The 27,585-nt window shown below is 45.6% G+C and overlaps 1 protein-coding gene across 1 annotated transcript in view; it reads left to right on the top strand.

Annotated features, from left to right (window-relative positions):
• LOC119436323 (phenazine biosynthesis-like domain-containing protein) overlaps nt 1-20,356 on the top strand; it is a 53,344-nt gene extending 32,988 nt beyond the window's left edge. Inside the window, exons 6-9 of the mRNA XM_037703142.2 lie at nt 5,035-5,123; nt 6,021-6,190; nt 19,731-19,793; nt 20,178-20,356. Of these exons, the coding sequence (XP_037559070.1) occupies nt 5,035-5,123; nt 6,021-6,190; nt 19,731-19,793; nt 20,178-20,293 (438 nt within the window). The 3' untranslated portion in view covers nt 20,294-20,356. The remainder of the gene's footprint in view (nt 1-5,034; nt 5,124-6,020; nt 6,191-19,730; nt 19,794-20,177) is intronic.
• Nucleotides 20,357-27,585: the final 7,229 nt, after the last annotated feature.

Here is a 27,585-nt window from a genome sequence, read left to right as displayed (position 1 = left end):
TCTTTCAATTGGTACCGGGTCATCGTGGAATCAGTGGCAATGATTCCGCAGATAACGCTGCTCGCACATCACACCAAGAGCACAGCGTTCCAATTCCGCTTTCGAGGACAGACGCCGCAAGGCAGCTTCGACACATGGCACGCAGTCTCTCACTGACCGAGTGAAACTCGCCAAACTTTAGAGTTACACGAGTGCATCGACTGAACCCCTCACTGCAACTCCGACCTCCATTCGGACTTCCTCGACGTGAAGCTATGCTTCTCTGTCGCCTTTGGTTAGGAGTTGCCTTCACAAAGGCATACTCTACATTAATTGGAGTGACCGACAGTGCAGCATGCGAGGTCTGCGGCACCGACGAAACTATCGACCACCTGCTGTACCACTGTCCACGATATGCCCCAGAAAGACAAGAATTTGCTAACGCGCTAAAAAAACTGGACAATCGGACGCTTTCCGTGCAGGTGCTGCTGGAACACCGCCCCCATCGCTCGTCGGCCCATAAAGCGGTGAAGGCACTTTCGTGCTTCTTGAAGACGACGGGCTTGTGTCAACGTCTGTGACTATTAGTGCAATAACACACGCGTCAGCGAACTAATCGCTAATTTGCCTTCTTTCCTTCCCTCCTCTCCCACCCTGTCATCTTTGTGTTCCCCTTTCCCATTCCACCGGTGTAGGGTAGCCAACCGGACGTTATTCTGGTTAACCTCCCTGCCTTCTGCCTTTCTCTTTCCTCCTCCCTTCCTCCTCCCTTTTTTATGGGATATGCTAGACTGCATATGTGGTTAGGTCTACTTCTTTTTTCTGCGGTTTTACGTGCCAAAACCAGTTCTGATTATAAGGCACGCCGTAGTGGAGTGCTACGGATTAATTTTGACCACCTGGGGTTCTTTAACGTGCACTACAACGCAAGCACACGGGTGTTTTTGTATTTCGACTCCATCGAAATGCGGCCTCCGCGGACGGGATTATATATGATCTAGCGGCTTGTTAATCTTGTGGTAACGAAACAAAACCGTGCGATGACGCACGTTTGGCTCTATAGAGCATTCGATGAAACTTTCGTGGTAATTATGGTTAACTCAGGTCAGCAGAAAGCTACTGTTTTCTTTATACGAAGGATGCATGTTATTTGTAGGAACAATATGAAATCAAATAGCAATTAAAAGAGACATATTTAATTTATTTATTAGTATACCCTCAAGACCCAGGGGGCGTTACAGAGGGGGTGGGTACAATGTAAATACAAAACAAAACAATAAAAGAAATTCACAGGAAGGAAAAAAAAAAACATCATGCAGTTTGCAGCTACACCAGTAAGTGTTCAGTAACTGCAGACTTGAACAACGCTTCGTTACAAGTGGCAGCGATGGAGGGAGGAAGGTGATTCCACTCTCTACTTGTCTTCGGAAGAAAATAATGTAAGAAGAGATTAGTGCGGCGGTCAACATGTGATGAAAAGTAAGCAGGTTCTGAGCTGAATTCCTGTCGAAGTACTTGATTATGAAAGAAAATTTTATGAAAACGCAAGACACGGGAAATCGTTCTTCTCATTACCAGGTCTGGAAGGTAAAGAGTGGATTCCATCAAGGTCACACTGGCAGTACGAGCAGAATTATTGAGTATAAATCGAGCTGAACGGTTCTGGACCGATTCTAAGGAGTCAATTAGCGTTGATTGAGCTGGATCCCATACGGCTGAAGCGTACTCGAGCATTGGACTGTTTAATGTTTGATATAGCTGTAGTTTAAGGTGTGCTGGCGCTTGGCGAAAGTTTCAGCGAAGGTAAGCAAGAGTACGACAAACATTATTAGTAATGTAGTTAATGTGAGAATGCCATGATAAATCATTCAATATGTAAACACCAAGGTATTTGTAAGTACTAACCTGCTCTAATTTAGTTCCGTTCAAAGTGCATTTAAAAGGTTCAGAAGTGTTAGAAAAATGCGAGATTGCCATATTTTTACATTTATTTACGTTAAGGTTCATTTGCCAAGTACTACACCAGTCAGAGACGCGATTAAGGTCAGCTTGAAAGAGGTAGTTGACGTTTTCGTTAGTTATTCTATGGTACATGACACAGTCAGCTGCAAACAGTTTTATGGATGACTTGATGTTACACGGAAGGTCATTGATATACAGGGTGTCCCAGCTATCATGAATCACGATTTAAAAAAAAAAAGAGGAACGGCGTTACGCGAAGCAAACCTAGTGCGTATTGTTTCCAGTACAGTGGAGTAGTCGCCAGTAATTTTTTCGTTACTGAAATTTAATTAGGTAATTGTAATCAATTATCTAACTCGAGGAGTACTGTCCTAATTATTAAAGTGTCAATGAGAAAGTTGTAGGGCAACATGAAAAACTCCCGATACAGCTCTCTGTTGTTCAATACGTGCTACATAAATGCGTTTTCCTGAGTGTGAAAGAAACCCGCGAATACACGCAGAATTGCCGCGCGACTGGCCGCTCGAGGCACTTTGCGTGTATTCGCGGGCTTCTTTCACGCTCGGAAAAACACTTTTATGTAGCACGTATTGAGCAACAGAGAGCTGTATCGGGAGTTTTTCATGTTGCTCTACAACTTTCTAATTGACACTTTAATAATTAGGACAGTACTTCTCGAGTTAGATAATTAATTACAATTACCTAATTAAATCTCAGTACCGAAAAAATTCCTGGCGGCTACTCCACTGTACTGGAAACAATACGCACTAGGTTTGCTTGGCGTAACGCCGTTCCTCTTTTTTAAATCGTGCTGCGTGATAGCTGGGACACCCTGTATATTAAAAAGAGCAAAGGACCTAAAACTGAGCCTTGCGGAACGCCAGATTTAACTGCACAGTGATGTGAGGAACAATCATTAGCTGTTACGTACTGAGTGCGGTTAGTCAGAAAGCATTCTATCCATTTGAGAATATTGGGGTCGATGTTCAGTGTGCTGAGCGAAAGTAGTAATAGTTGGTGCGACACTTTATCAAATGCCCTTTTGCGAAGTCTAGAAACATACAATCAACCGGAATTCTATTATCTAGCGCTAAGGTGACATCGTGCGTAAAAGACAGAAGCTGAGTTTCGCCCGAGTGGTGCTTACGAAAGCCGTGTTGGAACCTGCTGAAGAATGAGTTGGTTTCAAGAAGTGTAATAAGGTTAGAATAGATTACATGCTCAAGCATCTTACAGGGGATACTTGTTAAAGAAATTGGTCGGTAGTTAAAGCAGAGTGTTGGTTACCGGATTTAAAAACGGGAATCACCTTCCCCACTTTCAAATCAGGTGCACGCAAAGTGGAGCACTGGAGAGACTGCATGAAAATGTGCGACAAAATTATGGAAGAGTACGCTTCAGTGTTTTTCAGAAATTTCGCGTTTATCTCATCAGTGCCGCAAGCAGACGACAGCCTAAGTTTCCGAATTAAGTTAATGACTCCTTCAAATTCAATCACGGGAAAATCCATTGGAAAAAACCTGCTGTCGCAGAGCTGCGGCACCGGAATTGTTCGTGAATCGGAAAAACATTGCGAAAAAACGTCGTTAAGAACGGAACAGCATTCTTCGTTGCGCAGTGCACGCCCATCGGAATCAGTAAGTGTTATTACGGTGTCTTTCATTGGTTTAACGCTTTTCCAAAACTTGGATGGGTCAGTAGACAATAGCGAGGGAAGCGTAATGTTGAGATAGTCAATCCTGGCGTTTTTGATAGAAGATCGATATGCGGAAAGAGCTTCGTAATAAGCATGCCAACGAAAAACACTGCTGCCGAGCTTTGCAGAACGTAAGAGGCGCTTTTTGTTATTTAGAAGCCTTTCTAAGTTTGTTGTAAACCATGGCACTTGCTGTTTTTTGGATATAACTTGTTGTGGTACGTGCCTGTCGATCAATGAAGCGACTTCGTCTCTAAAGAGGCTCCAATTCTGCTAGATTGACCTGTCAGAAAAGGCAGGCATATAATTATCAATGAACTGTTCCAGTTCCTTATTTATTGCTGCATAGTCTTCTTTCTTGTAGTTTCTTATTGTCTTGGTAATAGTATAGTTTAAGGTAAATTCAAGGCAGCAATGGTCGCTAAGACCAGGAAAGTAAGTCAGCGAGTGCACTAAGTTTGGTGTCGTGGTCAGGATCAAATCGAACACGTCAGCAGACGTAAGGCCTACTCTTGTTGGTTTGGTGACTAGTTGAGTGAAATTGAAATCTAAACATAAATTACCAAATAGTTTATTCTCGACGGTTGTTTCAGTGTCCGTAGGGCCGGTACCTGAAAAATCAATTTTAGGAAAGTTAAAGTCTCCTAACAGAAACAAAGGACCACGCGGGAATTGTAGAACTAATGAGTTCAACACGTCATGCAATACTTCACAAAAATCAGGTGTCGCGTTGGGCGGCCTGTAGCACACACAAAAAAGAGCGCTTTGATGACGCAAACGGAATATTCGCACACAGAAGCTCTAAGGAAGAGTTCACTGATATCATATGTGACGCTAGGCTATCGGCTACTGCTATAAGTACACCTCCCCTTTTCCGGTGTGACGATCACATCGATAAATGGTGTATTTTTTATCGCAGTCAAATAGTTCGCTACTGGCTACTTCGGGAGAAAGCCACGTTTCTGTAAGCGCCACAACGTCAGCAGAGCGTGAGTCAACGATAGCTAGCCGATAAAGTGTCTCACTTATTGGTTATGCTTCGCACATTTGAAAGTAGCAAGGATATGTTTCGTGGAACAGGGGGTGTAACGTTTGATGTGCTAGGACACGGAAATGGCACGACCTGCAGACGTAGAAGCGGACGAGAAATCGTTTTAACTTCCGGCACTGCCAGATTCTAGTTGACAAATACTATCGGTTGCTCGCGAGTAGACAAAGCACTTGTGTATATATAGTTCGTTATCGCGTACCGTGAACTGCTCCTTACTAGCTTTTCCGTATTGAAAAAGCTTTTTGCGCACACTTCTTGTAGCCTTGCTGAAGTTGATATAGTTTCCCATATCTGAATGCTTCGTTTGTCCGATCTTTGATTATTGGGAGTGCGTATCACGTTGCAGGCCGTGGTCGGTGAAACCCCGGTGGCCGAAGTGCGCTACTCAGCTGATGCGAAGAAGCTCGTGGTGCGCCTGCAAGACTCCTGCACCAGGTGAGTACAACGTCCTGCTGACTTTTGCTTGAGCCGCGGCGGCGGGTCGTTTAGATGATAAACGCAGCTGCATGTATACCTGTGGACGAAATGTACTATCGGCTCAAATTCAAACACGAAAAATTTGGGAAATGCACCAATGCGTTATTTCATTTCCAGGTTCACCACGTACTTGTAACAGTGGTTTAATAAGACTCCAAAACGTACACTTCGGACTGTTCCACGCTTAGAAATCGGCTACATAACGGTAACTAACACGTCAAACGTCCGTGTAATTACGGGTAACAGATGTTCTGATCAGTTATTTCATGTCCACATTTAAATTTATGCTGATAGGGCATTGGTCATGGCAGATTGGTGCGGCGAACGCACAGCATTTCTTCCGTGCGGTTTTGTTTTTTTTACCTCTGTGGTATACAGCTAACCGCTGGTGCTTCAAAACTTGATTCACCTCTTATTATTTTGACAATGCCAATTGTACGAATTCCACCAACTGTTACATCCCTGAATACAATTTCCACTGTCAAAACGAGTCAAGATTGCCTAACAGTACTCGACACCACGTGGACTTTCTACTTTTTTCTTTTTCTTCTTCTTTTTTTTTTTTGCATCTCAGAGGCCAGAAACATTTTGCGCGAGCACCGGAAGTATTGAGGTGCTCTTCGAACGATATTCGATCTTGGCTCTTCTGAATTCTCAGATCTTGCTTCAGGTGGATGTCGGTAGCGGGGCCGCAGGGCATCCAGATTCCGTTAGCTTGAACTTATGCCGCTTATCCATGGTTCAAACCACGGCCCAGTCGCGCAGTCCTGGGATAATTGCAAGCTGCATTTGATCAGCTCTCTCGTATAGTATACTTAACATGAGAGAATGAAATACATGCGGCGGGGCACGTAGGTCAGCCCTCGAGGCCCTGAGCCCCAGTCCCGCGCGAATGCTGCACTCCGAGAGCGGCGACCGAGTGCTCGGCGTCGCAGTCACCATTCGGGGCAGGAGTAACGACGACTACGACTTCATCTCTCGCTACTTCAGCCCCTGGAACGGCATCCCTGAGGACCCCGTCACCGGTGAGTGCCTTCTGTGCCCCTATGCAAACAAGCTTTGCATGGGCTTGCATTGCGTGCGTGGTCGCTCCTGCGAAGTTCAGTCGCCCAGCCATCGCTGGCTATACGAAGGGGTTCGGCCCCTCCTCGGCAAGTCAGCAGCATTACGGCAGCCATTCTACAAGCGCTCAAGGTGATTTTATTACCAGTATAGTGCTTTGTGCAGGGCCATTATAACTGTCCAACTTTTGGATTAATGATTTAATCGCGATTAATTGGTTGGCGTGGTGTGAGCAAAAACGGGAAAGCAGGTATTGTCGTGCTGCTGCATGCATTTCCCCGGGGCACTGCACAAGACTGTCACCACCCTTCTTCGACTCACATTCTTGGCACAGCACACCGTTTCAATGAGCACCTGAGCGAGAATAAACCTGCTCATGATTAATTAGTGAAGGTTCATTTACATTCGTTTAGTTGTGCATTATCAGCGTTGCGTTGTACCAAAGACGAATGCATTTTGTCCACTTTTGTAGGTAAGTAGGTGTAAAACTATAAAGTACAGGGTGTTCATTTTTAAGTTTTACGGAATTTTTAGAAATCGCCTGTGGCAGGTAGCGTAATTCTTATCATTGAGCTGACTTATTCGATGAGGCAGACATTAATAGCACTAGAAATCGAAACACATATTCAACTAATTAACAAAAAACACTAAATTGCTTCTTAGTTAATTACTTTACGACACATTATGCAATTTACGAATTGTAGCCGGTGAACTTGTCAGGCGTATCCACTTGGAATGAATTTCCAGAATGAAACCAGTTTGGAGATATGTGCCATCAAACTCGCCGTAATAATGCACTGTTGTTCCACTTGCTTTTTTACCAAAATGGGGTTGTTTTATGCATTGAAGCACAAAAGTAACGGGAACGCCTATGTATTTCGTCCCACACTTTGGGAAATATCTCGAAACTGGTGTCATACTGGAAATTCATTTTAAGTGAATGCGTCTCGCAAACTCACCGGCTACAATTCGTAAATTGCAATATGTGTCGTAAAGTAATGAACTAAGTTAATTAGTCAATTTTTGTTAATTAGTTGAATATGTGTTTCGCTTTCTCGTGCTACTAATGTCCGCCTCGTCGAATAACGCAGCTCAATATTAAGGATTATGCTACCTGCCGCAAGCGATCTTTAAAAATCCCGTAAAGCCTAATTTTGAACACCCGGTATATTGTTGTAGTGCCCGAGGTTGTCAATGAAGCAAGGTAACTAATGTTATGTGTTGCAGCTGGACGTATTTGCTTTGAGTTCACATATCTTTAACCCTTTACCTCCCGCGTTATCTTTGAAAAACGTTTCCAAAATGCTCATTTTTTCTAAGTTCTGGGTTGAATCGGCACATTAAATAAATGCCCGAAATACACTCGGTGTAATATATATTTATTTGCAGAACACCCATAAAAATTTGTTTAATTCTAGAGAATGCTGCCTTCACTACACTGTTTGATGTTGTGATTCTGTGATTGGATCTTGCGATTCAATGCTTCACTGATATGTACGGGGTGATCATTTTTATGATTTACGGAATTTTTAAAAATCGCCTGCGGCAGACAGCATAATTCTTGTCCTTGAGCTGAATTATTCGAAGAGGCGGGCATTACTAGCATGAGAAATCGAAACACATAAGTCAACTAATTCCCAAGAAATTGCTAATCAACTTCTTAATAAATTGAAAATATTGCAATTTCGAAACTGCAGCTGGTGAGCTTGTAAGACGTATTCACTTGTAATGAATTTCAAGGATGGCACCAGTTTCGAGATAATATTTCCCAAAGTGGGGACAAAATACATCGGCATTCCAGTTACTTTTGTGCTTCAATGCATGAAAGAGTGTTTTGTTAAAGGTGTAAGTGGAAAAAGATAATTTTTACGCTAAGTTTGATGGCACATATCTCCAAAATAGCCTCATTATGGAAATGTATTCCAAGTGGATACGCCTTGCAAACTCACCGGCTACAACTCGTAAATTGAAATATGTGCCGTAAAGTTGTCACACGGGCACTTGAAAGTCTTTTTAGCAAAAGGTTATCTCCCGAAAAAGAGTTTCACCCGCAAGCACACGACAGGGAACGATCACTTTTTCAGAAGCGGTCTTCTCTGGAAGCGGAGTTCGTCGATCTCCTTTACGGCCGAGAAGGAGTAGCTTCGAAACCAGTGGGCGCCAGCAATGACCTATATTAAAGAAAATAAGCAAATGCGTATTTTTCTGTCACCTAGACTTATCATAAAAAAATAACCTGATGTCTCACATGAGGTGTAGTAAACCCAATAATGCTCATTTTCTTCTGTACTCTCGTAAGCAGGTCGCACGGGTAAACTGCGCGCGCGGCATTGTGAGCATCCAATTTATTTGAAAAACGTGTAATACAATAAGTTTTCACTTTATATCTTGAGATACATCAGTTTAGTTAGGCCAATTTCGTTTCGAACGCTAGCGCCACGCTTTCGGTAGCGTGTCCAGAAGGAAGCACTGAAAAGAGATCGTTAGTGCCGTGCTGCACCAACACCTCTTCATTAAAAAGTATTTCATCTTGGTAAAAGACCGCTAACGTAAGGTAGTTTTTGGGTGCTCGTGTGACAGAGGTATGAATAGTTCAAAAGATAATTAGAGGATTTTGTTAATTAGTTGAATATGTGTTTCGATTTCTCGTGCGAGTAATGTCCACCTCTCTGAATAATCCAGCCCAAGGATAGAGTTATGTTTTCCGCAACAGGCTATTTTTAAAAATGCCACAAAACTTCAAAATGATCACCCTGTATATAATAATGCGGCGAAATAAGAATTAGAAGAAAAACAAGGTACAGTAATGTAGACCCGTCTGTCCGCTCCCCCAGCTGAGTCGTGGACATTCTTTCAGCACCGCCCACGTATTCGGTTTGCATTTGCGATGATAGAGTTATTATTTAGTTACTGTAACCTATGCACGAATAAACGCGAGGTTTTCCATGTGTTCATTTATGCCGTGCATGATTGTCCAAAATTTGTGGATAAAATACGACTATTTGTTCCCGTTCACGAGAAGAGCCGAAGCATTACTGGAGAAGGGTGACACGTATTTTGTAAAATTAATGCTCGGCAGACTGAGATGTTTTTAAAATGGAAGATGTGGTAGCGCGCGGACGTGAGCTCTGTGTTTATATAGATGGAGTTTGAACACGGTCTCCGTCTGACCTATATACTGTTGGTCGCAGATATCACAATGGAGCCTATAGAAAGCTCACATGCCGTCATTTGCCCTGAAACAGGCCACGTTAGGAATTTTACATCAGGTTCACAGTGGCCGCGTACATGTTTATGTCGATGGCTCAGTCACACCTACAAGTTCAGCTGCCGCAGTGGTGATTCCAGCAAGATCCGCCAAGATACAGCTAAAGACGTGACATGTCTCATCAACGACAGCTGCTGAACTGGTAGCCCTCCGTGCGGCTCTTCATTTCATTCTGGAGGAACCACCCCATACATGGTCAATCTTCTGTGACTCCAAGGCAGCCCTCCAGAGTTTACTCTCAGTACTGCGCCATGGATCACATGAGCAGCTCGTCGCAGAGATAAGACAAGTACACCATCGCATAGTTGATGAAGGGCACGATATATCAGTGGTTGCCTAGTCACTGTTGCATACATGGCAATGATCGAGTGGACGCAGCGGCCCGATCTGCCCATGACGGTGTCAACTGCGTTGTCATTCCTCTTTCGAGAGCCGACGCAGCGAAAAAACTTTCCGCGCTTGCGCGTGAGCTAACATTGATGCTGATGAGCGAATTTTTTCGTGCCGGCATGCACCGCCGACCAAAACTATCACCGACGCCGGGAATCATTCTGGATTCAGTGTACCATGTCTTTTTCACGCTCGATAAGGAAATTCGGCACGAATATTGCGAACTCGGGCTGGATTTCGTGGCAACACCCTTGCACCTGGAGTCACGTACCGCAAGGATCCGAGCACAATCTTTCAAGGGTTTTTCGATAGCGTGCGGGCGCGTTGCGGCAACTCGCAGCGGCCGCGGAATCTACGGAGCGCGTGGATTTCCATTCCTAAACTTTATGGGTATAAAGTTCTCATAAACTTTTGACGCGAAAGGTGCACTGACATTTCCAAAGGCGTGCTTTAAAAGATTTCCAATTCTGGAACTTTATGGGGTTAATGCTCTTATAAACTTGGGCCAACATGTGTGCACTGGAGCTCTCGTGTCCAAGCCGTTCCAGAAATGAAAGCACGCGCTCCCAATCTTCCACACACACGAAAATACTAAATATCACCGTGACTGTGAGCTAGCAGCTGATAATTTTCTCCAAACATATTCAGGAAGCGTGCCCAATGTGATCGATCAGCTGGACCAGGGCAGGCAAAGTAAAATATGAGAAAACAGAAGAAAATAAATGGCCTATTATTGAGGAAATTCTATTTGCGGGCGAGGTCTGGCTCTCCGTGGCCACAGGGACAGTGGCCCTATGGATTTACGCATAGCCGCCACTGAAAATACAGGTATTTTCACAGCGCTTCTTCGCATGCGAGCTGATTGTGGAGATACATATCTGAAGAAGCATTTGGAAAGTTGCCCCAGTAATGCCTCGTGTTTAAGCCCCGATGCACATTACCAAAATATAGAAATTTGTGGTGAAATTATCAAAGAAAGCCTAGTTGCAAAAGCAGGCTGCTTCTCCATACTTCCTGACGAAACTACGGACATCACTGGAATCGAACAGCCTACTGTTTGTGCAAAGTACCTAAACAAGGATGCCAACGACATCGAGGAAGCGTTTTAGGTTTTAGCACCGGATAGATGCCCTCTCTCATTGCGACTGCAGGTCCTATGTAAATGTGTACAAACTGCTGCAGATTCTAGTCATCATTCCAGTGACCACTGCCAGCGCAGAGAGAATATTTTTAACAGTTTACTAAAATTGCGCTCTACAATGTCTGTGGAACGCATGGTTAGGCTGGCGCTTCTATACACCCACAGAGACGTCGGCATCAACGTGTCCGAAGTCATTGCCCGCTTCGCTCAAAGTTCCCCGCCGAGAGAAGTTTGTCCTTTAGATAGAGAAGCAGCAAAAATCAATGCAAGTAAAAAGCTCTGTTCCTTCAGGTCCATAAGCTCGTAATTATGAAAACGTATGACTGTTCGTTAGCTTTTAAAACCGCAGAAATTTTAGCCGTTTATTCTAGCAGTTAGCATCATGATCAAAATTATCATGCGAATACGAAAATTACGAGGACATCAATAACCAATTTTGACCGACCTTGCTCAATGAAAGCCCGGCCCACGCGGCGTTTGCCAAAAACACACTCGGATATTGGGTAGTTCAACTTGCCGCATCATCTGTGGCTTTTGTTTGCCCGTTTTCTTTCCTTTTTAGCTACCTGCTCTTATTATTATTTTTTTTTGAAACGAAGCAATACCCTCCTTTAATTTTGGGTGCAGAATAATTGTTGCCCCTGTGCAGGTAGTTAAATTAAACGTTTTCGTACTGATTTCTGCATTATTCCTCTATTATTCTACCCATATGGCGCTGTCGCGACCGCTGCATGACCCAAGTACATATCACGATGTCTGCGATCATAGTTTTGTTCTTGCCTAGATCATCTGTCTTTCTGTACTCAAAGTTTACTATCTGTGACTGCGCAACATGTTTATTTGTCTTGTTTGACGCATTATATACAGTGACGTATGCTTAAATACGTAGATTTATTGGAGACTTGGACGTATATTTAAATATCTTGTTGCGAGGTTTTGTGTATACAAGCAGTGAACTTTGTTTCCAGCGACTCTTTTTTTGCCCTTTAGAGAGTTTTATCTTCGCATTTATATATTCCCTTCTATCTTCGCATTTCTAATGCATATTTTTCAGAACTCCTACTTTTATTTGTACTCACTGTTGCGAGTTTAATCTCGGTGTAATTAAAATACACGACCGGTAACAGCTGCTCCTGCGCAATCTATTGCAACGAGAGATAGCGTCATCGAGGTTTATTCCTGGCCGTTGCATATGTGCAAAAATGTAAACAAGGTTCTTGAATGACAGATTCATCAAAATATTTGTCCTCAACTTATTCACTTCATGGCCTTTACGTTTTTCATATCAGCTGCATGCACTCTATTGCTGGTTTCGAACTGATGTAGTTCTAAAGTTCGTGTGACATTTTCTTTACTTATTAAATAGAAAAGAAAAACGCGGCAGCATTGATATCAGTTATTTCTGCGACAATTTGCGGGACATACGAATATATTCTTTTTTGAAAAATACATAGTGTACGTTGACAGTGCGTAGCGTTAAATAATTCTAATAGCTTCTAATATACAATGGCATTGGCAATGCAGTTATTATTCACGTATTTGATCCCTCGACAAATTCTATAAGGAGGAGGCCGCGCTGCAACCTGAGCCCCCTCCCCAACAAAATTTCTGGCTACGCCACTGCTTAGGATGGAACGTTCACACTATGCAACACGAGAACGCCTTCGCAGACTGCGTGACAGTGCCCACAGAAACAGTTCTGTTTTGTGTGCGTGTGTGATTTTCTTTTCTTTCCTTCCTTTTTTTATTCTTTGTTTTTACTTATTTTTTCTCTCTCGCTCCTTTCGCATCCCTTTACCCCTCCCCCGGTACAGGGTAGCCAACCGGCGATAACTTCTGGTTAACCTCCTTTACCTTTTTCTCTCTCTCTCTAGACTCCATTACGATTGTCGCAATTTAGAGGTTCCTTAATTTTGAATATAGTATCAGAGGAAGTAGCCTTAGCAAGGCAGGTTGACTTCACATGCTTGCAGACCTTGCAGCGTTGTTTGCCACGCGGTTTGCAGTCTGATTCCATGTTTTGAACCGTCGTTGTTCTAGCTCTGTCGAGGATAGCTCTTAGGTTCCTTGCCCGGCAATAGACTACCCGGGGTGCATGGCTCTGTGAAAATTGAAGACAAACGTGTACACTGTTGAATAATATTAAAGTGTTTGAATATGAAGTTGTTGACAAGCGGTATAGTTTAGACGAATAAGTGAGGATAAGGTTGCTTTGATTTTTAGGATGGCGTGGCTTTGAGCCCGACAAAATTTTATTTCTGTCTAAGGCTTGTTCTCGGCTTATAGCATCATTAACTATACTTTCCGGGTAGTCCTTCGCCACCAGCGCCGTTTTGAGTTCATTTGCGTGACTTTCGAAATATGTCCCGTCAGAGCAGTGGCGGTCTGTTGGCTTTTATATAAGGTTGTGAATATGTGATCATCTTTAATGTTTAGTGACATCAAGAAAGCTTACAGCTGATTTAAAATAACTGTGTGTGAAAGAGATTGATGGATGAGCTGAATTAAGATCTACGAATCTAAGGAGACTTTCTTCGCCGTGGTGCCAAATAAAGAATATGTCGTCTAAGAACCTTTTGTAGATGAGCGACTTCAAAGATCTGGCCGTAAGAAAGGATTCTTTAAGCAATGCCATAAAAATATTGGCATAATTAGGAGCCATCTTTGTGCCCTTGCCGTTCCGCTTATCTGAAGAAAGTGCTTCTCGTCAAATTCGAAGTTATTGTACCCTAGTACTAACCGCAGTAGCGTTGACAGTGTGTCTTCGTCTAGACTTACAAGCGTGTTTGCCTTCATGTAAGCGGTGACTGTCGCGTAAACGCCTTCTGCTTGTGGTATGTTTGTGTATAGTGATACTACATCCATTGTAACCAGGAAGCTATCTTTGGGGATCTCGAGTCCAGTTATTATGAGAAGGAATTGTTTGGTGTCTTGAATGTAAGATGGAATGATAGGAACTATGTCCTTAATTACGAAAGCCAAGGCACTTCAAATTCTTGCGGTTACCCTGCCATTGAGACAGTGGAGCGACGGAGGTGATTAGTTTTATGGATTTTAGAACAGAAAGCAAATAAAAACGACACACACACACACATATATATATATATATATATAATGACCATATAAAGCCGACAGACAATGAAGTCAAGGACAGCATCGGGGAAGTTAGCGGTGGCCCGATGGCGTGACGCCATCGGGCAACAAAAAGGTTGTTCCACATCCGCCCACCATGGCTTTGAGTGGCGCTGGCTAACACTCCCATGGCTAGTTCTAGTAAATATAAATACCCAAGTTAGTGGACGGATTACCCACCATGGTTGCTTAGTGGTTATGGTGTTGGGCTGCTAAGCAAGAGGTCGCGGGATCAAATCCCGGTCATGGCAGCCGCATTTCGATGGGGGCGAAATGCCGAAAACACCCGTGTACTTAGATTTAGGTGCACGTTAAAGAACCCCAGGTGGTCCGAATTAATCTGGAGTCTCCCACTACGGCGTGCCTCATAATCAGATGGTGGTTTTGGCACGCAAAACCCCATAGTTTAGCACAATTGGCAGTGCAACGAACGCGTAATGCGGAGGTTGTGGGTTCGACATGTTATCTTTTCATCCACTTTCTAATTTCCCTTTTGTTTATTATTTTCTACATTTCCATTTCGGCCACAGCTAACTTCCCGATGCTTTCCTTGGCTTCATTGTCTATCGGCTTTATATAGTAGTGATTAAAAAAATCGAGCCCCTCGGTTTCCCTTCTTTCGTTTATATGTACCGGGTGTTTCAGCGAACACTTTCGAAAATTCTTGAAGGTTGCCTGTGGCAGATTGCACAACTCTAGTTCATGAGCTGGTCTACTCGAAGAGGCGGACATTACTTACACAAGAAATTGAAATGCTTAATCGAATAATTAACAAAAATTGACTCATTAAATTTTTAATGACCTGATGGCCCATATTGCAATTTGCAAATTGTAGCCGTGGAGTTTGCATGCAACGCGGATCCAATTAATTCTCAGGATGACACCAGTTTCTAGATATTAATTCTCGAACTTTGCGGAGAAATGCATTGGCGTTCCAGTTAGTTTCTTAACAAAACGTCGCTTTATGCATTGAAGCACAAAATTGATTAACTGAAATTAATTAAAAGAAAATTAACTCAAGCACGAAATTACGATCAGCAAGATATCAACAAGTTCTTGCTGATCTCGTCGCTTCGCGCCGATAGAAGGCGCTGACCGGCCGGCTAGACTAAAGTCCCTATATAAGAAAAGTACCGCCATCCTTTGATCAACGCCGCTTCTCTCTCTCCTGTATCGCCGATTAGACGATGATAGCGCGCGCTTTCACTTCTTTATATTTTGTTTTTTTTTTTCCGCCTCAGAGCCATGTTGAGTCACTGCGCAGCCGTAGTCGCCGGCGGCCGCGGCGGCGCGTGCCCGGCCTGAAAGCTTCCACGTGGACTGGACGCCACCATCGACTTTCTTGCGCAAGCAAAAAGTGAAAAAAAAAAAAAAAAAGCAAGCGCTTTAGGAGAGGAGACGGCGGAGGAAAGAGTAGATGGCGGTACTTTTACTATATAGGAACTTTAGTATCGGCATGGGACCGAGCGTCCCATGGGAGGTATAGGGAGTTTCCGGGCCCTGGCAGTAGTTCGACAGATGCTGCCAAACAAGACATTGCAAGGCTTAAAGACAGTATGCATGTCATGTGGAAAAAATCTGCAAGGTGCAGTCGACCGATTCTTTATCAGTACCGCGCGAGCGTCGACTAGCCTAGAGGTACTGTATATGCTCCGGGAGCCCAAGGGGAGCATATGCAGTCTAGCCTAAAGTCCCTATATAGAAAAAGTGCCGCTATCTACGTGCCGTTACCTCCGCCGTCTCCTCTCCTAAAGCGCTTGCTTTTTTCTTTACTTTTTGCTTGCGAAAGCCAAGTCGACAGTGGCGCACCTAGAAAGTCCACGTTGAAGCTTTCAGGCCGGGCGCGCGCCGCCGCCGCAGCCGGCGACTGCGGCTGCGCAGAGGACTTTCAACATGGCTCTGAGGCGGAAAAAAAGAAAATGTAAAGAAGTGAAAAGCGCGCGCTATCATCGTCCAATCGGAGATACAGGAGGGAGAGAGAAGCGGCGTTTATCAAAGGATGGCGGTACTTTTCTTATATAGGGACTTTAATGGCGACCACCTTCCCGCGCTTCGCCCGATTTAAAATTAACAAAAAGAGACATAAAAATAACTTAGCATGTCCGGCAACCGCTAGGAGCGCGCATGTTCTTTGAAACCGAAACTAGCTTTACTTTCCAGGGGCTGCTACTGCCATTTCGTCGTCATTGAATATTCCGACGGCGCGAGAAGTGATCGTGATCACGTTCGGAGAAGAACACTTGCAGGGGCGCGGCTCGGCGTTCGATGTATCGAAAGTGCTGGTCAACAGGACTTCGATACACCCGTGCAACAGCGCTATAGACCTACACCACGGCGCTACGTCACGAAAATGCGGTGGCGCTGTCGTCGGAATTTAGTTTCGCTTGGTAGGCACTCCGCCGCCGAGCCGCCGCCCGTGTCGCGCCTACCACAGCAGCAGCTGGGTTTCGCGGGTGGTTGTGCGGTTCCATCTGTGATGTCTTTATTCTATGATTTTACAATGAAAGAAACGCAGTATGTGGACGAGCTGAGTTGCGTCGAAATACGCAAGAGAAGAAAGTTTTCATAGGTTTCCTGTTGATGAAAACCGTCGCAAGCAATGGGCCGCCGCGGTAAAAAGCGAAAGTTGGATTATGATACCAGATCATCCATTATGCGCAATACATTTCGTAACCGTTTAACTTCTCTTTTATTTTGATTGGCGTGCATTAGCCGATCTTAGGATCGTTACGATCTTAGGATCATATACGATCTTAGGATCGTTATTATAGCGTGCCATTATAATTGCTTGCCGCACTGTGGGAAAGCTAGATTAGGATTAGCCTTGAATGTAGGTCGAGCGAGCAGATGCCCCACAAAACACGTCACATTCGAATTTGTTTTCATCTAAAAAAATTGAGCCCCCAGCAGTGTAAATATCCTATCACACGTTCACATACGCAGGCAGCAGGGTCACAGCTGCGTTTATTGCAGTGTGGAAGTCATAAACGCGCCTGAACGTGTCAGTTAAATTTCGAGCGCGAAACAAAATGTACAGTGTTAGTACAGAGTTGGAGCGATCGGACGGCCGCGTACAACAGCTAGCTCACATAGCGCGGGCCTACACAGGCGGCGTCGCCGTAGAGCCGGTACCTCGCCGGTCCCATCACCGAGGCGATCGCTTCTATCATGCACCGCTCACGGCGAGGTAGAAATCGGCTACAGCTTGTTCTTAACATGAAATAGCGCTTAATAGAAAAAATATCTCGAATTTGCGCGTGTTTCGTTAAGCAGCGTCCCGTACTAAACCATTGGCGCGAACGGCATTTCGTCTCGCAGACGGGAACCAAGCATCGGCCTTCTCAACGAGGCGGCTCGGCTGGCTTGCAAGTACTACGTTTCGTTTGCTATTCGCACCAACGACACCAACAAAACCAATTCATTTAAGCCCACGTTAATTGTGTTGTCAAAAATAAGCGCACAATAATGAGCAGCAGGCCAGGTCGCAAGCGCTGTCGGCCGTCACTGCGGCGGTCAACGAGCTAGGCCTAGGGTCTCATTCGGCCGTATCCCGATGGGGGCGAGATGCAAGAACGTGCACTGGGTGCACATTAAAGAATCTCATGTAGTCAAACTAAATCCGGCGCCCCCACTACTGTGTGCTTCATAATGAAATCGTGGTTTTAGCTCCCTCACCCCATTAAAAAAAGATGCGCCATCCGCGCGTGCAAGCGGTGCATGGCGGCGAACGTGGGCGGAGCCAAACGTTGGGCGGAGCCTACGCGACGTCGCTATAGGGCCTAAAATATATCGACGGTGCCTACCGCTGTTTACAAACATGGTGTAGGTCTATACATGGCTTGCACTGACGTCACTTCCGCCAATGCTGGGTTAGGTTTCCGCCATACCGGAGCACCCGGAGCACCACCATATGGCACCACGCTGTTAGTCGTATGCGAATGGCACTGTTTTGCAATGGCTATTTGCGCAGTTGTTGGGTGTTGCAACCGCAATTAAAGCAGCTCGAGGAAGGAGTCGGCAAACACGAACCTTTTTCGGCTTCCGAAGGTTGTGGAATGGCAAGACGAACGAACGAAAGCACTTAGCTCGAAGCGGCGCAGCTGGCTTGCGCGTATCAAGCGTGCTGATCTCAAGGGCGATCTCCCAAACATTCGAGTGTGCGGCGCCCACTTCGTAACAGCTAAGCCTGCGCAGTATTACATAATGCGCACTTAACGCTGCACTAGAATCACATTTGTTTGCATTTGTATAGAAGACCGTCCAAGCTCTGAAGAAATGAACCCGGACTGGGCGCCAACGCTTTTGCTAGGCTACAAAGCAAATAATGAAGGCACTGCGCGCTACGAGCGTGCTGCAAGGCGATGGTTTAAACGAACGACTCCCGAGGTCGACGCGGTGACCACTGCACCGGCAAGAGCTTTTGGAGTCGGCGCAACGCCACCCGAAAGCCGCTACGACGACGGTGACGACGACCGCACATACACAGACAGCCCGTTGAAAACTGTTGAAATCAAAACATCCATGTAAACAATGCAGAAATATCGATCCAAATAGAGCATGGAAAGTACGCACATCATTCTCCCAGCCACAAAACACTCACGCAAGCTGCATATCCTGTTTGAAAATTTTCAGACCCTAGCACATAAACTCCGCTTTTGCGTGGTTGTTAAATGGACAGTATCAGTTCGCTTCTTCTCTGCACCAAGCTCCAATCTTGCGTGTCTCCTGCACGCACCACTGACTAACCAGGGAATGCCTCTGAATGTTATAAACAAAATGCGGCATGGAAAACGGGGGCTGCAGCCTACATCTCCTAGTAGGAGCACCTTTTCTCCTTGCAGCCGCTTCGCCGACAGTGTTTTCACCCAACCGCTTGTGAAGTAGTTGTGGGATTCAAGCGATTTATAAGCCTTCATTTCCTCCAGTGTCGCGAAGCTTGAAGAGAAAATTATGCAGTTTACAATGCATCCATGCGAGACCTCGGGAAAAGGGCTAACGTCCATCGTCGTATCCGCACTCAGTCGCAACGTGTACGGGTCCACATCGTCGCACAGTTTCACTTTTTCTTGATATCGTGCACGCGCCGAACCAATCAGTCCTGCGTAAAATGCCTCGTTAAACGCAGGCCTACTGTAAACGGGTGGCATTTCTCGCGAGGAGCGGTGAAATCCGCTTAGAAAACACAGTGAGACCGCATAAGCGCACGCGATCAGATGCGAAGCCGGCGCGCGCGGTGCTCCGGCATGGCGCGGACGCAGCGGCGCGGGCGGACGTGACGTCACGTGCAAGCCATGTATACTTTTGCATGAGATTTTCAAGGGCATGTTTTCAAGGCGATATAGACAATAATTCGGTATGCCCGGGTTTGATACATTCGAAATAGACTGTATAAGTTTCTCTGTCTTCTGCTGCTGCATGGTACATTGCAAACAAAAATTTATTTATTTCTTCTTCTTTCCCCGTTTCTTTAGGTCAGAGGCCGTGTTTTCTTCTTATCCATGCTGTTTGCGAGCTGTAGCAGCTCGCTGTACGATCCGGACCTGTCCACCTCGTCTGTTTTTGTTCCTTTCAGGGTCTGCTCATGCCGTGCTGGGGCCCTACTGGGCTGCTGTTTTGGGAAAAGAAGAGCTGAATGGTACGTTCACGTATGCGTCTCTCCTCGTTTCCGCCCAATGAATTTTAGCTAATGGGTCATTCCACGCGAAACGTGCCAGACTCCAAAAAGCACCATCGCCCACTCTCTTGAAGAAAAAAAAAAAAGAAAAGAAGAAAGGGTCTGCATGGTTGGCTATAGTTGTGTGAATGAGGTTTCACCATAGTATTTTTCACGAAAACAAAATTGTGACGTAAACGCTCTTTGAAGTTTCCGCGAAGACGCAAAAGTTGGTTGGAGGTAATTTTGTTTTAATCACGTGTGAAACTTTAGCTGCAATGACAAATCTTATTTCAGAATAATCTACTGGCGTGGATCTTTCACGTGACTTCATATCTGTTATAACGCAAGCTCACCGTCTCACAGCGCACCAGGCGTCGGCCCGCGGTGGTGACCTCTACCTACGCGTCCCAGCCGATGGACAACGGATTCAAGTCGGAGGACATGCCGCGGTTGTTCTCAGAGGGGAGCTCCTGGTGTGAGCCTCGGCAGCGAGACGCAAATACAGACGTTTTACAACAGTGTGGTTGCTTGTTTTGTTCGTTGTGTTTAGAAACAATGGCTGAGCTTATAGATAAGCATCGTCATGTATCGATCGATATTACAGTGCCAACTGCCATCAATTACAAATATTTTATAACTAGGACCGCGCGACTGATCGATTACCTTTCGATCACGACTAATTTGTGTATTGGGTAAATTGGTTCAACATACTTCAGCCCAATGTCCAAACACGCACAACTAATATTCTGCCACCGTGTAGTTGACAGCGGAGTTTCCAAGTTCAAGGAACGTGCCGTAGGGTCGTCTTGGACCATGCCAAATTTAGCTTTTTTATTGCGATAACAATTATATGGACACCCCAAGCGCAATTTTGCCATCGCCGTCGTCTTCGCCGAGCGGTTCGGTATAAAGTCCAACGGCAATAAAACTGTCGCCGCGCGCCGTACGCTGTGTGTGCGAGTGAAAGCGTGCGAGGGTGAACCGGCAACCGCATTAACCTCGCGCACGCGAGAGAGGAAGGCGGCCGGAAGCGCGCGCGGTTTTCGTTCGCCCGCGAGGGGCACGAGGAAGAGGAGACGGGGGGGGGGGGGGTTGCGTTCTTCAAGGCGATCTGCGATGGGTACAAAGTGCATGCGCCGAGTGCCGGCAGCTTCGTATGCGCTGAGCTTTCGACTTTTAGTTCGCGTTGAAGCGACAGCCAGCGCGAAGGTCAATTTGCTCGCTGCTGCGCTTTCTCACTCAGCGTTCTGACGCGTTTCCGCAGTCATTGTGCGAAATGTATTCACGTTTACCTGTGCGCGCGTGACACCGTGCTTGTTTATTCAGTTAGTAAGCGAATATTTACAACTTTATACGGCCGATAAAACTATTATCCTTACTTTGTATAGCTGTCTACTAATTTGTTCTCGCAATCGGTGCTTCGCCTTTCGGGCAAAACTGCGACTTTTTCGGTGCGTTCCCACTATAGTATTTTAGCTCTATAGCACTTGTGATCCCCATCGGCTTTCCTGAGCACGTTTGCATATGTCTTATCTGCTCCGCTATTTATAACACTAACCGTATAAGAAGTGCAAGGTCCCTTTCAGCAGTTGTCACATATGCGTCAATTATACGGACTGGAGCCTTTCTGCACGCAAGCTACTACGTTCAGACGCACGTGTTGTCAGAGCTATATGTGAACTATATAATGCTACGGGTAGAAGTGCGAAATGTGATGTCGATGGAGATCCATGCGCGATAAGAGAAAGGAAGAGAAGCGCAAGATACTGGAAGATAGCGGCATATATATGTTAGGCAACAACAATATATGTATAGTCGGGTACAACTTTAGAAGACAGGAGGAGGCCCCGCCCAGTTGACCGAAGCGCAGCAGCCAATTCCTCCGCGACTAAAGAAATAGTCCCACTCAAAAAATTGTGACTGCTTCTAAAACACGTATTTGTCGGTATAAATAAGATTTGTGTATCTTGACGAGTGGTTTGCTAAAACTCTCATGATGGAAATGCTACCGCACATGCCGGATCGCGAGAGAAAAATAACTCCGTGCCTTCTACAACGCTGTGCGTCGTCTGCTACAGAGCAAGATCGACGGCACCGCGCGTAGCAGTCGCTGGCTTAATAGCATAAGATTCATATATACTTTTTGTGTGTTTGCACAACCTTATTTTTTAATGTGTTGGGCTTATTTTTAATTAATATATTTTTTTTCGCGGTTGCGAACCTGCGATCTCGTGAGTTCGCGAACGATCGCGCGCGGCATTCCGTGCCAGTTTTCCGCCATGGAGCCCAGCGAGGTGACATCGGAACGCGATCCTTTGTTGCCGAACGAGCCTTGTGTCGCCTCGATGACCACACCACCAAGGAGCCTCGGCAAGAACAAGAGCGGCCACATCCTGAACAGCGATTCACGCAACATGATCTTCCACTGCTACACGTTTTGGCGTAACAGGCAGCCTGAACGCAGCGTGGAGGACACGAGCAACTTTGTCGCCGACATGCTTGGTGTAAGCGAAAGGACTGTGTTCAGGGTGAGGCAGGAAGTTAAAGCTTCACATTTTTCGGGTGGCAAACTGACGACGCCCTCGCGAAAGCGCCCACGCAATGCGGAGAAGAGGAGACGCAGCGCGAAGTTTGACAGCTTCACATTGTGCGCGCTGAGATCCGACGGTCGAGAAGGTAACTACCGAGTTCTCGGAGCGTATGGAACTACCATCACTAAGGCGGTGTACTGTGCGTCGCCTGCTTGCCGAGATCGGCTTCAAGCACGAAAAGAGAAGCCGCAACTCGCTGCTTATCGACAGGGATGACATCACCGATTGGCGGAATCGCTACCTCCGTGACGTGGAGCGCTACCGGGCGGAAGGCCGAAAGATCTTCTACCTGGACGAGACATGGGTGACGGCAGGACACACACGGTCGATCGTGTGGACAGACACCGTGGTGCAGAAGCGCGGACGCCTGTTCGCTCAAGCAAATGGCCTGACGACGGGTCTAAAACAACCTTCTGGGAAAGGTCAGCGCCTGATCGTGACGCACATCGGCAGCGAGGATGGTTTCGTCGACGGCTGCTTGGATATATTCCGAGGCCAAAAGACAGGCGACTACCACGAAGAAATGGACGGCAATCGCTTTGAGGGCTGGTTCAATGACGTTCTGCAGAAGTTGCCAGCTGGTAGCGTCATTGTTTTAGACAATGCACCTTACCATAGCCGGCGAGAAGAGAAATTGCCGACGACAGCATGGAAGAAGGAAAAGATACAGGGGTGGCTCACAAGCAAGAACATCAACTACGGTGAAAGGATGATAAAGAAGCAGCTGCTTGAGCTGGTGGCATCTGTAAAGTCACGCTTTCTGAGCTACATCGTAGACAACACAGCTGTAAAGGCCGGTTGCATTGTACTCAGGCTCCCGCCGTACCACTGCGAATTTAATACCATTGAGCTTGTGTGGGCTAAGGTCAAAAATGGCATCGCTGCGGACAACAGAGACTTCAAGCTGTCCACGGTCGACGTCATCTTGAGGGCGAAAATCAAGCAGGTAACGGCGGAAGACTGGAGAAAGAGCATTCAGCATGTGATGGACTTGGAGGCAAAGTTCAGACTTGACACGTCTGGGAGTGAGCACATTCAACCCATCATCATCCAGCTGGGTGAACATGACACTGAAGAAAGCGACTCCGACTGCGAGCTGTCTGGCATTGAGCCACTCGACGAAGCATAAACGCTTCTTATTAACAAAAGAACAGCCCTTATTAGGGCTACCAAAATTTTGCCGGTGGGTTCGCAACAGCCAACCATCCATTCCGTGACCTCTCAAATAAATAAGCAGTTCCATTTATGGCATATTCCTTATAATAGAAGCTCAATTCTGATAAGCAAGGTCCTGCACACATTGTGCTCGATTTAAGAAGTGGCATAGAAACACATTTAAATGCTGGCATATCTGAATGAAACACTATTGTTAACCCTGATTATCGTTGGCGGGCTCAAAATGCTCATTCGGGCAGCCATTCATGTGGTTGCATTGTTTATTTTGTTATCTGGCTCACACAAGTAATGCGGTTAAGAGAACAAATATAAAACATCATTAGCTTAGAGAGGCCCAAAATGCTCATTCAGGCAGCCACCGTCGAGTTTGACGTGCCCCATAGTGAAATAGCAGTAGTCAGAGCACGCTTGATGGTTCTGTTAGCAGTCTGCACTGTAAATCACAGTCATGTCATAGCAAGTGGTGGTGAAATAGCAGCAGACAACACCAAACTGCCACTGTCAGCAGCTTGAATGCCAAAGCACATTCATGTGTTTGCATTCTTTATTTTGTTATCTGGCTCACACAAGTAATGCAATTAAGAGAACAAATATAAAACATCATTAGCTTAGTGAGGCCCAAACTGCTCATTCAGGCAGCAACCGTCGAGTTTAACGTGCCCCATAGTGAAATAGCAGGAGTCAGAGCACGCTTTATGGTTATGTTAGCAGTCTGCACTGTAAATCACAGTCATGTCATAGCAAGTGGTGGTGAAATAGCAGCAGACAACACCAAACTGCCACTGTCAGCAGCTTGAATGCCAAAGCACATTCATGTGGTTGCATTGTTTATTTTGTTATCTGGCTCACACAAGTAATGCGATTAAGAGAACAAATATAAAACATCATTAGCTTAGAGAGGCCCAAAATGCTCATTCAGGCAGCCAACGTCGAGTTTGACGCGCCCCATAGTGAAATAGCAGTAGTCAGAGCACGCTTTATGGTTATGTTAGCAGTCTGCACTGGAAATCGCAGTCATGTCATAGCAAGTGGTGGTGAAATAGCAGCAGACAACACCAAACTGACAGCCACTGTCAGCAGCTTGAATGCCAAAGCACATTCATGTGGTTGCATTGTTTATTTTGTTATCTGGCTCACACAAGTAATGCAATTAAGAGAACAAATATAAAACATCATTAGCTTAGTGAGGCCCAAACTGCTCATTCAGGCAGCCAAAGTCGAGTTTGACGTGCCCCATAGTGAAATAGCAGGAGTCAGAGCACGCTTTATGGTTCTGTTAGCAGTCTGCACTGTAAATCGCAGTCATGTCATAGCAAGTGGTGGTGAAATAGCAGCAGACAACACCAAACTGCCACTGTCAGCAGCTTGAATGCTAAAGCACATTCATGTGTTTGCATTCTTTATTTTGTTATCTGGCTCACACAAGTAATGCAATTAAGAGAACAAATATAAAACATCATTAGCTTAGAGAGGCCCAAAATGCTCATTCAGGCAGCCAACGTCGAGTTTGACGCGCCCCATAGTGAAATAGCAGTAGTCAGAGCACGCTTTATGGTTATGTTAGCAGTCTGCACTGTAAATTGCAGTCATGTCATAGCAAGTGGTGGTGAAATAGCAGCAGACAACACCAAACTGCCACTGTCAGCAGCTTGAATGCCAAAGCTGTTGTCATAGCCAATTTTCAATTTATTAATCTGACTCGAGCAAGTAATGCGAATGCAAGCACAATTATTAACGTGATGAACTTTGCTAGCATTTTTTTGTCATATTTACGTACCGGAAAAAAGTTGAACGTGTTTTAGTGAGTCACTTTGTTCATTACAAGCCGTAGGCAAAGTGACGGACAGATACAGACAGTGATAGTGGGGAATAAATGGTGAAAGTTGCAAAAGCTCTCACAGCACTGCTTCGCTCGACTCCATTCACTAGAAAACTGCATTTGTAATGATGAAAGCGTCATGACAGGAAATGATACCCCACTGCACAATGTTATATATGTGTACCACTACATGTGACGGGCAGCAAAACCATCTGTTTATAAAGACTGAATGCAACAACATAGCAAGGTGCTGTTTCACAATATGGCACCTTTTCATGTGCACTTCTGGTAAGCTACCGTATGCACTGATGCATAAACACATTAACAGGGGAAAGAGACGAAGTAACTGTGCAAGCCACGTGATGCTTTTAACATTTTGTATCTGTCAATGTTTCTGTTGTCACAGCTGATAGAACTTTCTTTAGTGGAAGTTGATTAATCACATTGCAGCAACAGCACAAGAAGCGAGGTCAGAATAGTAGGAGAAAACAAAGCAAGGTGGCAGACTGAGGAGGCAAGGTAGACAAGAGAGAATAGCTTTAATGACATCGAAGAGACCAGCCCTGCTATTCACAGGACTTGGTGCTTTGAATGAGACGAGTTAATGGAATTGTCGAAAGTCGTGGCTGCAGCATGCTTACAAGAACAAATGCAAAAATAAAAGGATAGAAATAGGAACCAATACATACACGCACGGAAGAACTCACATTTTCACACACATGAACACAAACGCGAGCGCGAAAACTAAGATCTAAAATACAAAAAAAGGCAAAATAACAAATATACACAAACACACAAGAAAACACGCACACACATTTAACGCAGACACGAGTAGAACTATTAGGAGTCAGTTCACAAGCAGCTGTGCCTACTTTGTCGTACTTCTTTTTAATGTACATATTGGCATGTACATGTATGTACTGTCATGGGAATTTTTTAGTAGCGACATATCACGACAAATCGCAAAGCTGTGTTGTGGGAAAGCAAGTCGAGCGCTGACAGCACAACTTATGCGCGATTGTGTCACAGCAGGCATTCTACAGCTGGCGCGTGCAGTGAGCGATGAGTTCTAAGCCACACAGCGACGCGAATTCATGCCAAGGTCCCTTGCAACGGCACCAGTGTATCAGTCATAATTTTAAATTAGCATTCAGGCTGACATTAAGGAAACAAACACTGCTTCCAAACACCTGACCGTTAGCAATCCAATGACATTCGCTCAAGCAGCGCGTGTTAGTCAATGATTGTTAGCATTGGTGGAAAGCAATCAATCGACGGTGCTACACAACACTCGAACGACGCCGCTAGACGCTCGGCTATCTTATCACACTGCTGCCAACGATCGGTCGTTTGCACGCTGAGCTGGCAGCAACGAATCTTTGCGTTGGAGGTTGCTTTCACAAATCTTTTCTGTTGAGAAACTCGCAGGTTGCTTTCATCGGCGCACGCTTTTCTCATTTATCCTGATAATGGTTTTGCTCCATCACTTCACCACGTCCGACGAGAAACGCAGGGGCACAGTACACAAACACACCCGCCGCTCACAGTAGGTACCAGACTTTGGCGAACTCTCCTCGTCGTAACTTCACTTAGGAGCAAAACAAAACACCACGGAACAAACACGTACGATGTTTGTTTGCAGCGGTATGCCGCCGCGGGATCTTGTTTCCACACGAAGCGCAGCGCAGCGCCACCGATGTTCGCTGCAATCTTTCTTCGCCGGCTCAAGGCTCAGAACAAACGCACGCGGCACAAATTGTGCATCGTAAGCTCACAATAATATTTCCGGCATGACAGACCACCACAAACAATTCGAATTCACTCTGACGAAGGGAGACGCACAGAGCTGACGCGACTCGGCCCAGTTCGAAGCGAGGGCGGCCATGTTAGGCATGTTGTCCGTCGGCGGGGACACCGGCCGTCCGGCTCATGACGTCACCTGAAGTGCGCGCCTATTGGTGCCAGCTCGTGTGCATCCGCCTTTGAGGAGCAAATGCCGCTGTCTTCTAAAGTTGTATCCGACTATAGTGCTTAGGATCACGTGGTTTCCACGTTACAATATGTGAACACCATGTGCTTCACATCGCGCACATGTTACATTGAATGCGATCGAATAAGGTTTGAATATATAAGCAATGCACTTCCGAAGATATTGTTGCTCGCTTCCATGATTCAAGCACTGGTT

The sequence above is a fragment of the Dermacentor silvarum genome, chromosome 1 (genome assembly GCF_013339745.2).
Source record: "Dermacentor silvarum isolate Dsil-2018 chromosome 1, BIME_Dsil_1.4, whole genome shotgun sequence".
In the NCBI taxonomy this organism is placed as follows: Eukaryota; Metazoa; Arthropoda; class Arachnida; order Ixodida; family Ixodidae; genus Dermacentor; species Dermacentor silvarum.
The sequence above is the reverse complement of the archived record's forward strand: the minus strand, read 5'-3'. Positions and strand labels throughout refer to the sequence as shown.